General features: G+C 37.4%; 2 protein-coding genes across 2 annotated transcripts; one reads left to right on the plus strand and one right to left on the minus strand.

The window, feature by feature from the left end:
- Positions 1 to 171: 171 nt before the first annotated feature.
- LOC136801389 (small ribosomal subunit protein uS4) lies at positions 172 to 2988 on the plus strand. Its single transcript, XM_067058027.1, has 3 exons — positions 172 to 612; positions 1754 to 1928; positions 2921 to 2988. The coding sequence occupies exons 1-2, from the start codon at positions 215 to 217 to the stop codon at positions 1923 to 1925; spliced, it is 570 nt and encodes a 189-aa protein (XP_066914128.1). The 5' UTR covers positions 172 to 214; the 3' UTR covers positions 1926 to 1928; positions 2921 to 2988.
- Positions 2989 to 8203: 5215 nt separating this feature from the next.
- Positions 8204 to 9996, minus strand: LOC136801390 (ER lumen protein-retaining receptor 2-like). The gene is made up of 3 exons (XM_067058030.1): positions 9741 to 9996; positions 9217 to 9469; positions 8204 to 8644 (listed from the first exon to the last, which is right to left on the minus strand). Exons 1-3 carry the CDS (start codon positions 9903 to 9905, stop codon positions 8610 to 8612), a joined length of 453 nt encoding a protein of 150 aa, XP_066914131.1. The 5' UTR covers positions 9906 to 9996; the 3' UTR covers positions 8204 to 8609.
- Between the last annotated feature and the right edge of the window lie 4822 nt (positions 9997 to 14818).

Below are 14818 nucleotides of genomic sequence, written 5' to 3' on the forward strand. Positions count from 1 at the left end.
ACATTCTCAGAATATTTACGGACTTGGCGCTCTATTCCGTTCGTGGTGTCCTGGTCAAACTTACACGAATATCTACTAATGAAAAAAAAGATTACAATTCTGTGTAATAGTGACCACGTCTCGGTTCAATGGATTGACAACAGGCTTACTTGTACTTACTCTCCTCGTGGAGTTACAACATTCCTTTTTCATTTTATTCCACGCCACCGACAAGATGGTGAAGAACGTCTGTTCTAAAACTTATGTCACTCCAAGGAGGCCCTTCGAAAAGGCTCGACTCGACCAAGAACTTAAACTCATCGGAGAATTCGGTCTCAAAAACAAACGTGAAGTATGGAGGGTAAAATTTGCCTTAGCCAAGATCAGAAAGCGTGCTCGTGACTTGCTTACATTGGGAGAAAAAGATAACCGACGTTTATTCGAAGGAAATGCCCTCTTGAGAAGACTTGTCCGTATTGGTGTCTTGGATGAAGGACGCATGAAGCTCGATTATGTCCTTGGTTTAAAAGTTGAGGACTTTCTTGAACGTCGCCTTCAAACACAGGTTTTCAAACTTGGACTCGCCAAATCCATTCATCATGCCCGAGTTTTGATTCGTCAAAGACATATTCGGTAAGCTTGTCATGTCTACTTATGGTTAGCTATCACTTCGAAATTAAACTTTCCTCTCTGTCGAGGAACAAATTATCTACATCTTATTGATGTCTTTTATCTGATGGTTTAACTGCAATTTGATTGTACCTGCCAGTCTTTTCAAACAAAGATATGCAATTTAAATGTGATGTATACATTTTATTTACATGTTCAAAATTACAGGAAAAGTAAGGGACCTTAAGCAACTGTAGACCTGAGTTTTGTACTCAACTACAGTGTGCATGGCTCTGGGTTTCTAACCCAAGCCGGGTCTTTCAAAGGATCACTTGATCAATGAAAACTTACAATGGAGCATATGCCCAACTATTTCCTTGGTCACTCACAAAGAAAGTTGAACGCAGTGGAGGTCTTCAGGGCTATCTCAGCAGTCATAACTATTAACTGCCCAAAAAATAAAAGGTGCTTACAGTAGTTATGTTTTAAGTAGTTATGTTGCTGGTTGTGATAAAATGTACACCCACCTAAGCGCATCATGCAGACACAAGCCAAGTTGGTGAAGTTGAAGACGTGTATGTTTGAGATTACTATTTTTAAAAATCCTTTTATCTTCAAAGAAATTATGAAATTCTTTTAAAATGAAGGAGATAAAAAATGATATTCGGGATAATTTTGGAGACTAATTTCGTGTTTTATAGATGAATTTACAGTTACATTATTTTCTTTTTCCTTTAGGGGAAAAACCGTACAAATGCACGCATTGTGACAAAAAATTTGCCAATTCAAGCAATCGGCCGAAACATGTCCGAACCCACATAGTCTCCATAACTGCCAGCTATTCATTTGGCTTTACCACTAAAATTATTTGCACTCATCTGATTATTGAATGATTGTTAAGATGTTTATTGGGCTATTCCAAAAAAATTGTACAGGGGTATTGACAAACTTTTTTCACTAACCCCCCACCCGCATTATAAAAGTACGTTTAAGGCTTCAATGGCCAAAATGTTAAGAACAAGCTAAGAACATTTTAAGGCTTCATGGGCTCCAAAACACCCAGTTTCTTAGGAAATTGCATATTAAGCTTGTTTTAAGAAAGAGTCGGCCTTCACCAAGATAGGTATAAGAACAAACAAAATGACGTTTTCTTTTCCATCATTAGTGTCCGAAAGCAATTGGTCAACGTTCCATCATTCCTTGTTCGTTTGGACTCTCAAAAGCATATTGACTTCTGCACAAACTCACCATATGGCGGTGGTGCACCAGGACGTGTCAAGAGGAAGAATGCTGCTAAAGGCAAAGGAGGAGATGCTGAAGAAGAGGATGACGAGTAGATGGTATGCTAATATTTGAACTCATTCAGTTGACTTGAGGGGCAATTTTTATGAAAGATCCATTAGTGTGCTCTGCAACTCATGTATCAGCTTCCCTTTGAGTCTGCTAAATCATGCGCCACATGCGCCCTATATTTTGAATGCGCCTTAGTGCCCAAGCGCCTCACGCGCCCTTAAAATTTTCGTGCGCCCATATTTTTCACACGCTTATATCTTAATTGCTTTTTGGCCCATTCTCACCTTGAAAACAAAAAAAATGTGCATCTCCTTTTTCTAAGCGCTGTGAATCAATAATATCTCGATTTTATCTTAAGATTTTCCAAAATCGGTTTTCCAAATTTATTCCATTTTCATAAGGGGGTTGCCACTTAAGGGGGTTTTTGCTCCCTCTTGAAACTTACTGTGTGATGAGTTTTCATCATTTGTAGATTACCAAAATTGAGTACTCAAATTCTCTAGTATCTTTCAATAACTATAAGATGAGGCCCGGAAAACCGGAGTTATGACGAATGTGACGTCACAAGTCAAATTTTAAATTTCATTTTTCGAGTTACATAACTCTAAACAAAATTTTAAAAAAATATTTAAAGTCACAAAACAACAGTAAAAAACTTTTTTGAGTTAAAAAGCCCACTTATGACGTCTTAATATGAGACTTGTGACGTCAGATTCGTCGTAACCCGGGGTTTGAGTACTCAGTGTGTTCATTTTATTTTTTACAAATGATGAAAACTCATCACACAGTAAGTTTCTAGAGGGAGCAAAAACCCCCTTAAGTGGCAACCCCCTTATGAAAATGGAATAAATTTGGAAAAAAATTAAGATTCGTGAAAAGTATGGGTGCGTGAAAATAATTAAGGCACGTGAAAAATTTGGGCACGTGAAAAAGCAAGTTGCTTGGGCACTGAGGCGCTCCTTCCCTTTGTAGTTACCCTAAAGATTATTTCTGACATTTTTTTTAGAGGTATTCCTAAATTTTTCTTTTTTCCTTTCAGATTTAGAAGTACCACGAGCTTTGAAATCTTCATCTGGTGGAAAGGAAATATAAAAAAATACAATGTGACCATTGTCTTTCTTCATAAATTCCCTAAGTTTGGTTTGCCCCAAAAACAGATTTATGATAACTTTTAAAATCGAAAATTTCCCGATAAAATAATGAACTTCTTTTTTTTTTCAAACTACATAGAAATTGTTACTCGAAAAAATTCGCATTTTACCTAAAAATACGAGGTTTCGTTGGACAGAATGAATAACTTTACTTTATTTCTTACAGTATGTGGCCCCCAAAACGTCGACCAAATTTAAAATTTCTCTCAAAGCTAGAGGAAAAGAAGTTTTACTAAAGTTATTTTTCAAAATTTTCAATCTCAACAATATTAGAAACTTTCGATTTTCGCGAATTTTGACTTTTTTCGCGAAAGTAAATGTCTTTAAAAAGGCTAGGAAGGGCCACTCGCGAAAAATTCTTGATAAAATAGAAAATCTGTAAAACTTGAAACTTTAAATTTATCCACGCGAAAAATATTTTCTCGTTACTCTTAGGTTCCAAATAAACGGGGGGGGGGGGGGGTTGGAAAAATTGTCTAGATTTTAATAAACGGGGGGGGGGGACTTAATTGCTGGGGGTGGAAATTGTACTTCAGAAACCCAAAATCAGGCTATTTAGAGCAAAATAAGGAGCCTTCTCTTTGACAGCTGAAAATATTCTTAGAGAATAATAAACGGGGGGGAGGGTCCTAATAAGGTCCGGGGGTTGGAAGTTTTCGGAAAATTAACAAGCAGGGGGGGGGGCGTTTATTTGGAACCTAAGAGTGAATTTTGCGATTTTTCGTCCTCGCGATAGTTTGTACGCCTTGGTTGTCAAAACGGAGGTTTCGGGCCCCCAAAACGTAGGTCTAGTTAAAATCAAATTATTAAGCCCACTGGAAATAGGGAGAAAAACCACGAACATATTTGTGTTTTCCATTTAATTTACGACCCGATGGATGTAAAATGTATGATTTTTTATGAAATATTTCAAGATCTTTGATATTGCAAAGTTTAAAACTGAAATTTTCATAATGACAATTTTGATTTAACAACGTCTTAATGAAGTTTCTGAAAACCAATCTCTTTTTAAAATAGTCCCATCTATGTAGGGAATACTGTAGGCTGTGAAAGTTCTAGAAAAAAAACTTAACGGAAATAATTTTAATTTTTTGTTATAAACTATGAACTCAAGCTGATAGGAATTGAAATCCAGGATTTTTTGCTCTTTCTCATATTTAGAATTTTCGGTTTTATCAATGCTGATTCTAGGGTCCCAAAATACTAGTTGACCTTTAAAGGGGCAATCCGCCACCACACAAAACGGTTTGTTATTGTTTTTCTAAAACTCGATTACTTTTAGGGTGCATAGGTAGTCTACACAATAGACAGATCCAGGCTTTTAGGCCTTACTCTTGGTCTATAGGCACTGCTGTAGGCGGCCACTAGTGACCCCCACCGGGAATTGCTTATTAATAGATTTAAACATAATAGACAACATTCACAAAAGATGTTTATCAATAGAGATTTTAATAATCGAGTTATTAGTAGCTTACTATTATTATTTAAATTTCATCTTGAGGGAGTCGCACTCTACCTCTTGATCCACGAATGCATCTCACCGTCGATCTTAAAAGTGAGAAGCATATAACAGTTCTTATGTTACTCGTGACTTTTAAGAGTGTATCATGTCTCTTATCCGAAATCATTTCTGCGAGACGTTTGTAAAACATTGTACACTCTCGTCCCATAGCCCCGTTTGCTGCAAAAAACTAACGGTGAAAATGTCCCATTCTCAGCTTGAAGAACACGATTGCAATATTGTTTCTTCTTTTCTTTCTTATTAGACAATAAACAGTTCTCAATTTTTGTTTTGCTGTACCTTCGAGCGAACGGGTTGAAAACCCTCACGTCAAAAAATGCTCTTTGGCCAGCAGTCCAAAAACTGAGAGCGCTTATGTCCAGTCTTGCTTCGCGTGACACATTTGCCTGCCTCGGCAGGTCTTCATTATTGAGTTCATTGAGAATGGGCTCTGTTCTTACGTCATGACAAACTTTCTCCAGAAGTTTAGACGTAATGTCTCTAACATCATTGTGCCTCAATGACACAAATCCACCTTTCTTGCACGAGAGCGCGTGTGCTAGGTCAAACGAGGACCCGCACGCGCAAATTGATGGCATTCGATCAAGTGGCCAGTTGTAAGGGATTCTGATGGCGTCCCAAAATTCTTGCTTGGTTAGCTCAAATCCTCGTTCGTTCGTTGGGATGACCGTCAACCAATTTGATACACCTTTTTGGTTTAGTGTCTCCATCATCCGTTTGGTTTCGTCATCGGATTCGTCCAGGAAAGCTCGTAGCTTCGCCTGATTTCGTTGTTGACGTTCGTTGTGCAGACGAGACTTGCTTTTCGAGTCTGGTGCATCTGCTTCTGATTGCAGTATCAGGTTTTGTAGTACAACAGTTGCACTCATCGAATCGTGATGGTCGTTAGTTGATTCTTCGGAGAAGATCTTCAGTCCCATGCCACCGAGACGTGGTGGCAAGGATAACATGACTCGTTCATGATCATTGATGATTCGTCCACCAGTCAAGGATGGGATGAGTCTGTGTCGAACTGCTTCATCAACTCTCTTCAGTTCGTTGCTGATTGATGGGATGGTGCGAAGGAAGTATGTCAGCTTGTGTTGGTAGCTGCTAACGTAGGCTGAGTAAGCAGCTTGAGGATACGTTGCTGCAATTTCAGCTAGGAGGTTGATTTCTTGCGTCCAGTCGTCGATCTTCTTGTTGATGTACTGACTTTTATTTTCATCAGTGCCAATCAATGCACCAAGATGTCGTTCGCCTTCTGATGTGATTTTGATCTGAGTTCCAGCAAAGGTTTGACGTGCTTGGTCAAGTTGATCAGATTTGACGATCAGCCATGACTTGGTCGGTTGAGGAAAGTAGCCATACGACGGACCGATTTCGAGGAGGTGATCCCACCATTGCTTTAACGTTTCCAAAGTTCCAGCTGCTGTGATATCGTCAGCGAAGGCAACCATTCGATTGTGCTGATTGCTAATACGAAGCAGAAGGATGTTCAACATCGGCGTTACACCCAAAGCGTAGATAGCCATACCAAGCGGGTCGCCTTGAGTTGTGCCTTCTTGAGATGATATTTCAAGACCACCAATGACGAAGAGTCTTGCAGGATTCGCGTAGCAATTCGAAACGTATGTTGCGATTTCGGGGCAAGCATACTTTATGTTGTGGATCAGTGCTTCTCTATTAATGTTGTTGAAGGCATTGGCTGGTCCACGAGGATGACTGCTTCAGTTGAGTCGTTTGAATACATTCGTCTCATTGCATGGATTGCTGCCTCGCTTCCCGAACTTCGACCACACATTTGCGCGTCAGATGATCCACGTACCACATCTTCTGAAAAAGCCGCCATGACGACTTTTCCCATAATTCTTTAATTCTTCGTAACACTTCTCCCACTCCTATCGGTCGGAGTCCTGGGTTTTTGTTGAGGGGTACGAGTCGTGAAGCTAAAAGTGGCGTCAGTGATGTGTCTTCAACCTCGACGGAGCATACTTTTCTGATGAGTGATGCGATTGCTTTTCGGAGGCCAGTGCCGGTTTCTCTGTAGTCTCTGGAAACAAGAATTCGTCTCCAGCCATCAGCGTCCAAGCCTGAAGGTCCAGACCCACCACGAGTGATCTTTGCAGCTTCCAAAACCATCGAGTCGTCAATGACGTCAAATATAACATTTTCGACGTTTTGGAGTGGACCTTTCAATTTAACGTCTTCTTGAGCTTTACGACCTTCCGGATGTTTGACTTTGAGCAACTCTTTCGTTTGATCGTTTAGCGGCAAAATACCTCCCTCCATATTGTTCGTCAAAACCTTGATGGCCGAATTTAGATTGCCTTTTGATACGTGATCTCGGAATTTTCGTGAAATCACGTTGATGTTCTTTTTTCGCTCGATCTTAGGCAGTCTCTTTTGAAGGGTGTCAGCTTCTCGAAATAGTTGGTCGAATTCACCGTTTTGCCAAAGTTTTAGTCGTCTGGTTAGCGCCTCTACGTGATGACGGCTTTTTGATGTTTTAGCTGGCTTTTGTAGGAGAAGAGCGGGTATGATATGGATTGCATACATTGCACACTCTTTGATGGGGCTTTCGGTTGTCCATCCATTTATTAAGCGGGTCGTTTCTCTGATGTAATCTTTACCGCTAGCTCCTTTTGGTAGCATGAAGATGTTTTTTCGTCAATAAACAACCTTTTCGTAGCAATCTTTCAATTCGCGGGTAGCTTGGTCACCATTGAGCTGACCCCACATGAATAATTGTTGCACTACGTTTTGGACGAGTTCTCGAGGTGGATCTGGTGGTCGAGGTGGTAGTGGTACAGGAGGTGGTTGAGCTGGTCCATTGCAGTGTGGAAGATGTTGCAGGACACCACGTTGCGAACGAAATCTTCTCTGTCCACATCTCTCGCACGCCACAAGATTGTTTACGATTGCTTGATTTTGATTTTGACTCGATATTCCGCGCCTTGCTAACCGAGTGCCAAAATTTCATCTTGGGCTATCAAGACAAATGAAAACAAAAACAAACCGCACATTGCCCCTTTAAGATGCTATATTAAATCTTTTACCCATCCTCTGAAGTCACAGATGTATCTGATTTTTCTGAACGGCATTAGGTGTAGAAAGTCTCCTATATCCCATCTTTATGACTTACTTTCAATATCCAAGGAGCTAAGGTGAGTTATATGCAATTTTTATCTAATTTTGGTGTTGTAATATTTCCTTCAGACGCAAATATTATTTTGAATCTGTCTCAAACCATTAAAAAACTAATTCTGATAAATCTACAGGTCAGAATCTTCATTTTAATGACGACCTACGTTTTTTTTGGGGGAAGGGGGGCATATACTGTAGATAAAACATGCAGACTACCATTTTTGGAAACAGACTGAATTTAATGATAACTCTATAGTCTATTCACGGGTAAACAGTTCCAGGAAAAAAACTGTAAAAATATTCTTGACAGGTAATAAACAATAAGGTATTGAATGAATAAATCTAAATAAATCTAAAAGTAAAATTACAAATGTTTAAACCGTTATTTTAATTTTTTTGTTGTTTGTTTGAAAAAAATGGGTTTTTTTATTCAAGAAAAATTTACTAAGCGGAAGACATTCTGTTTCAGCCTAAAAACAACACCCTCGAAAAAATGAACCGGAAAAACGAAGAAAAAAAACCATTCTTTGATAAATTAAAAATCCTACTTTAAAAAACAACCATTAAACAAGAACCGAGAAAAAACTCTTTCACCCAAAGGAATCTAGTACGACATACAAGTATCAGTGTTCAAATGAGCACTCTGGGCCATCGTAAAACAGTCTTACACGAAGAAAAAAAACACTATAAACAAATTGAGACTGGAAGGCGAGAAAAATTGAAAGTTTTGTTTTCCAGCTAAGGAGGAATCTCGAACATTGCTTTATAGGAATTTCAAATTCTACACAGCGGACTCTCAATAATTTTCAAGCCCTCCATACTCTATAGCCTAGGTCACTATTGTCCTTGTTGATAAAAACCAAACCAATTTAACATTCTCGTTAAAGTTTGGTGATCTGATCGGTTGCTGGAACATTGCATTCGATCCATTAGGCTGGTAATTTCAAGCTTTTACCCTTCAACACTGAAAAGAAGAAAAAAGAAACGGTTAACTTTCAACGTTAATGAAAACAAATAAAATGACAAACTGAGACTAAGGGCGTCAAGAAAACGAGGGCGTCAAGAAAACGACCAATGGAAAGTCAAAAGGAGAACAAGCCTAGGGTAGTCACGAGTGTCATTATTAATCTGACAGCACTGGTCAAGAAACAGCGAATTCAAATAAAAAACCTTAACCACCGATTTATATTCATATTCGAAAACTGAGTGTTTTTAAAGGACTTCAAAGGTCTAAAAAAATGCCAAAAAAAATATTTCGAAAGTAAACTAAAAAAAAAGTCAAATAAATACTTTTTGAATGTTTAATGGCATACTACTTCAACAAGCAACATGTACGATTTCACAGTAAAAGTCACAAAATCGTGAAAATATTGCGCCATCCGCGAAATTAAGTCCCACACAATCTGGCAAAACCTTAAAATTTGGCGGATGAGCTCAGCCGCGAAATTTAATCCCCACGAAAATTAATCTCATTAAAGTAACGCTTTAGGGTTGGTCGCACTTAGGAAAACGTCCTTTCAAAAATCGACATAATACCTTTTGTGACGTATAAGTAGAAGAAATCACAATACAAGATGGTTTGAACCAGACCAGCAACCACGGCAATCAAATCAAAAAATCCTTCGAAATAATATCTGTAAATCCAATTGAATAAATACAATCCACGGTAGGAACCGAGTGCGAATAAATAATGACTGGTAATACTCTCAGCTTCACCCGTTTTGGAGATCATGAATAATTGTGGCAGGATGGCGACTGATTCCAGATAGATGGAGAAAGTCCATAACACCTAAGGAACAAATAAAGCGAAATTTAAGTGGGAATTGGGTTAATTGGGGGTTTAATATCGTACGGGTATCTTTATTCACATCTAGAGAAATTCTGCAGGGTCTATATGACAGAGAAAGGTAATGCCGTTTGCAAATATCCAAAAGAGAAGTAAAATGTAACATTCCCATCTGGCAAAAAAAATATCACAACATCTAATTAACGTTAGGTGGCCGTTGTGAGTACCATATTGGCTGGGCCACAGATAAACATCAACAGAGATTGACACATACCTCCATCACACTGAGTTCATGGTTGACCAAGATGGACAATCCACCAACTGGGATAACCAGGAATTCAGCACGGAAACTGTCATGATTCGAATCGTAAGTTGCTTTGAATTTCACGAAGATGAGATAACACGTGGCGATTGTGGATGAGATGAAAATGACTTTCATACTTGTGTTGTAGAGTGAAATAAAGGAGGTGAAGAGGTCCAGATATCTCGTCAAGAACACGATGCAAAAAAGAACTTGACTTTTACCAGAGACACCTATAAATAAAAATATGTTGGAATCATTGGTCAGTCACACTCACGCCCAAAAGAAAATAAGATAAATTTTAAATGTAAATCTTGCAAATAAAATGGCAGTAGCTTAATCTCACTGAAGGTTACATTTATAGTAATCAATTTTACGCTTTGAAATAAGAAAACAGCTGAGTTTTAACAACAATTTACTGGATTGTACAAAATAAGAGTACAGCTTGGCTTTAAAAAATGGGTCAATGCAGATACTTTAGTACCTTAGACAAAAAATAGCTTTTTGGTGCAGACCATTTTTCATACCCTTTTAGCATCCGGTCATCGGACGCTGCCCCTCCTAAAATCTCTGAAATTTTGGTAAAAACAGCCTTTTTAGCAGAAAAACGCAAAAAACGCGAGCAAGAGTGCCCTTTTTGGCCACCAACGGACGCTGCCCTGCCTTTCTAAAATATGGCCTTAGGCTTATTAGATTTTTAGTAAGACAAGGCAGGATGTGTATAGCAAAACCTTCAAAGAAGTGTTCTTGACATAGTAATTATATTTAAGTAACCAGCCCATTATTTTTTCGACCAACGAATGATATCCTACAGCAATGGTGGTTACTAACTTCAAAGTACAACTGATCTGATTTATCTCGGCTTACGTTACTAAGTTTGCTAAGAATAAAGTCTTATTATACTTAGTACTTAGTTGAGGTACTTCATGTGCCTTTCAAATGTAGTGTTTAGTTTACATAGTTTCATCCCCCTGCTGGTACTAGATTTAAAACTCTTTGGTGAAAAAATTTTGGTGAGCAAATTATGTAAATTACGTCACGAGCAACGCTTATCTCGTTTTCAAAATATTGCTTTACTAATTGATTGAGGAGTTCATAAGCAGTTTACTTAAAAAAAACGCAAAATCTGCTTTTCAAAATTGTACCCTTACAGTGCAGTTCAATATGGCTGAAAAAGTACCCTTTCAGTGCATTTTCTCGTGATTTACCCAACCCTTATAGTGCACTATATTTCTCGGCTGTAAATCTGCGTGAAAGAAGAAGCTTGTGAAATTTTATGCTTCAAAGAAAAACTGAGAAAATTATTCTTGTCAGCTGTAATTATCAGACAATAGAAACTTTTTCAAACAAACGAGAAGTAAAAACCTTTCTTTTTAACAATTATTTTGAATTTGTTTTAAAATTCGACCCTTGCAGTGCAATCTCACAGAAACAAACCCTTACAGTGCATTTTGGGATGCTGAAAAACCCCACCCTTAATAAGCATGGCACATGAAGTAGGCTAGATCATATGAATGCCCCCGGGCTTTAATCCTAAAAAATTTACGAGACTTTACCCTCTCCGTTGAAAATTATGAAGGCATACAACTTTACAGAGTAATTCTGAGCTATCTGAAACGAACTACCCTGATGAATAAATATCATGATCAATTACAAATTACAGAATACTGTTGTAATCGCACGATGAGTAAAGAACTAATTGGGTCAATTCAAAGTCTGTTAAAAGAGATCACAATGATACAACAAATTACATTCCATTAAAGATTTATAAAAAATCAAAGTCTGTCTAAAAAACTTTGATTGATAACATATCTAGCATACTTTTCCTGACTAATTTACAAAGCATTGAATATTGAAGTGAATTGAAAAATGAAAACTGAAAACACAAAAACTGAAGAACCCCTCAAGTGACTGCTGAATTCTAATCAGCAAAGCAAGTTGATCTTTCAGCCAAAATATTACCATACCAGGAACAAAAGGAAAGGTTACAATAAGGCTGGACTTAAAAAATTGTTAGTTTGCTGTCACCCAACCCTAGATTTTGAAGGTGGGTCGGTCGGTCGGTCGGAAATTTATTTTATTTTGACGATTTTATGAAATTTTCGTACATGGAAGGGTTAAAACAGACAAGATACGAGTTTTGGCACTTCCACTTTGATTGTTTGAAGTTTTTGAAGAAAAAAAAATTTTTCTTCTTTAAAATGGCAATAAAACTTTTTGGGTCGGCAGGTTTTAAGGTAGGGTCGGTCAGGTGACGGCAAACCAACAATTTTTTAAGTCCAGCCTAAATATAACTACAATCACCCTCGAAAATATATTGAGATTTTAGTGTATTTTAACATTTTTCAGAATTTAAAAGTTCGGGCGAGAATTGCTATTTTGACACTTCCACTTTCTTCCATTGAATATTTCGATTTTAGAGGGGTTTGGTGGCTTCTAGGCTATATTCCAAGCCTCATTCGAGCAAATTTGAGCTGTTAAATCCTGAGATCCTAAGGTCTTTCTAAGTCTTAAGTCTCATGTTAAAACTCAGAGTTAAAACTCTACTTTCCAACTGTAGTTTAAGGCGCTAAAAAATCAATTGTGGTGTTCAAAATTACACCGGGAACTCCACTTTGTCTCAAATATTTAGTGGATGATTGTAGATGAGGGAAGGGTGATCTTTCAATCTGTAAGTTCATTAATTGTAGCAGAATGTTGATGGAAAATATGGAAATTTATGGAATCTATCTTTCCCTGAAAAAAAAATTGCCTCAGTATTGAGATGTATTATTAACAAACACAATAATCTCATTCTAAATAACAAAGCAACCAAAGAAAAAGAGGAATGATGGGTTATAGCTTTTAATTTCAGTCCTGGCAATCAACAAAGCTCTGCTGAAATTTTATCATGCCTTGCTTGCCCATGCAGAATTTTACAGCTGTAAATTTCTGCTGACAAATCTTTGTTTTAAGCTGGTGAAAGACTTCATTTTTACTGTAAAGTCTGCCCCAGAGTAATCTGCAAAAAAAAGGGCTGTAATTCTTGATAGAATTTTGAACTACTGTACATATGATTAGTGTGAAGCACAGAACTCGAGAGTGATGTACTTTTTAGTTTAATGTAAGATAACTTTTAAAATATTGATAAAATTTTGAATTTACAAAAAGTCTTTGAAATCAGTCAAAGAAAGAGCATAAAATCTGAAGATTTGGGATAGTTAGAAAAGATTGAATCATTTTAGTGTAGTGGAGTAATAATTTTTTTCTCAAATACTGTATACTTTGAATGGACGTCCCTTTCAAATAAACACCTCCCCTCTAGGAGGGGCATTTATAGCTGAAAGGAAGAATCATATGGAGGGTAACATATCATAAGACTTAACATATCTTCATGTAGTGCTATCATACCATGTCTTATTTCGTCATAGCAACTTTCTGGTAAAAATTTGTTTGTACTATGGTTTACTTACTGTGAAAATAAATAAAGCTTTCTAAGAAAGCTGTTAAAATATCAGTCTAACTACTTTGCGGACTAGAAAGCTGCTATGAAGGAGTTCGGCAAGGCATGTTTGCATTACTTGTTATGGTTCACTTTTTTTCTTAATTCTCTGACAATAGCGGGAAATTGAAATGAGAATTAGATTGTCAATTAAGTTCTCTATAGTATACTTGATTGGAAGAAGATTTATGATGACAAATAATTATTTTCATTTGAAAGTTTTTAGTGAAAAGTGTCAAAAAATATTGAAAGTTTTTTTGCACAAACCCCTTTAACTATGATCAAGCACCCTATGCTTAGATGTTAGCTTGAAATAAAAAAATGAAAACACTAAAAATTAAATCCTGTCAGTTAGAAACATTTGGTGAGTTCCTGTACGTCGCCACAATAAAAATCATAATGGGAGAACTCATAAAATAATCATAATTATTCGCCGTCTTTTTTACGCCGAATTTTCTCCAACTTTCAACAATGATAGAACAAACATACAATAATGACCGGTTAGTGAGGGCTGTACTGAGAAATATTGCCCGAGGTCAAGTAACAACCAAGCTTCTACTTCTTCTTCATCTTGAATGAAGCACTCAAAGTCTACTGAAGTTTAAGCACTTAAGATATATTCTTATAATTATTGATATTCACCGAACGAACCATTCGTTGCGCAATGCGATGGAGTGCATGACATAATTCGCCCTGCAACTAACTCGCCTGGATGATCATTTTGGGCGTTTTGGCGTTACAGCTTTTTTGAAGTTTGACTGATTTTACGTTTGGTCTGGTGGTTGGATTGTCTGATGGTCTGGAGCATGTTCAAGACAGGTTTTTTCGAAAGGGAAATTCTATAATCTTGTGGCCCGAACTTGACATGAGCATCAATCTTTGAGCCAAGAAAATAATATTTTGCTATTTTGGGCTAAATGTGACCCAAAAATATTTGGGGTATGGTCGGGGGCCATACTATGAGATTTTCGTAGAGTATATAAAGTTTTCTCATTCAACACCAATTACATTTTGCGTCTGGGTTAGCCCTTATCTGGGTGCTCTGTAAGTCTATGGTTTGTATTAACATGGTTGTGTCTGCATGGTAGTAGCAATATGGTCTTTTTATTTAATGTTCCATGCTTTCAATTTTTATGCTATTGCCTTGGGATCAAAAGTGTTAGTCCAGACATAATTAATCAAACCAATCAAATGGTGTTTTTAGTCAAACTTTAATCTCAAGTTTTTCTAAATATAAAGTTTGATTAAAGAAATTGTCTTACCCACCTCCCCCCTCGCTCGCGCAGAGTGGGTAGCAGCCTTAAAAAATCAGGCTACATATAGGTGCAAGCTGTAATCAGTTCAATTTGTTTTTTTCCTATAACTTTTTATCAAATGGACTTTTTGCCAAATTTGTCAAACTGTTCATTTGTCAAACATTTATTGTCGAAAGGACTACCTTGAAATAGGGTAACTTGCATCAATGGAGGGAAACTTGCATAGCCATCTAATGACTGCCAAGCTAAGCAGTAAAATTTCAAAACAAATGAACTAAGACCATTCATTTGAGAGGGGTAATGCAAGTTTCCGT

This window comes from Clytia hemisphaerica, unplaced genomic scaffold, assembly GCF_902728285.1.
Source record: "Clytia hemisphaerica strain Z4C2 unplaced genomic scaffold, Clytia hemisphaerica genome assembly, whole genome shotgun sequence".
Lineage (NCBI taxonomy): Eukaryota > Metazoa > Cnidaria > Hydrozoa > Leptothecata > Clytiidae > Clytia > Clytia hemisphaerica.

Coding starts and splice junctions, on each gene's coding strand:
- LOC136801389 (XM_067058027.1), top strand. CDS start 215: ATGGTGAAGAACGTCTGTTCTAAAACTTATGTCACTCCAAGGAGGCCC. Junction 613..1,753: donor ATTCGTCAAAGACATATTCG/GTAAGCTTGTCA, acceptor TTCCATCATTAG/TGTCCGAAAGCAATTGGTCA.
- LOC136801390 (XM_067058030.1), bottom strand. CDS start 9,905: ATGAAAGTCATTTTCATCTCATCCACAATCGCCACGTGTTATCTCATC. Junction 9,470..9,740: donor ATGAACTCAGTGTGATGGAG/GTATGTGTCAAT, acceptor TTTGTTCCTTAG/GTGTTATGGACTTTCTCCAT. Junction 8,645..9,216: donor CTACTTATACGTCACAAAAG/GTATTATGTCGA, acceptor TCTTCTTTTCAG/TGTTGAAGGGTAAAAGCTTG.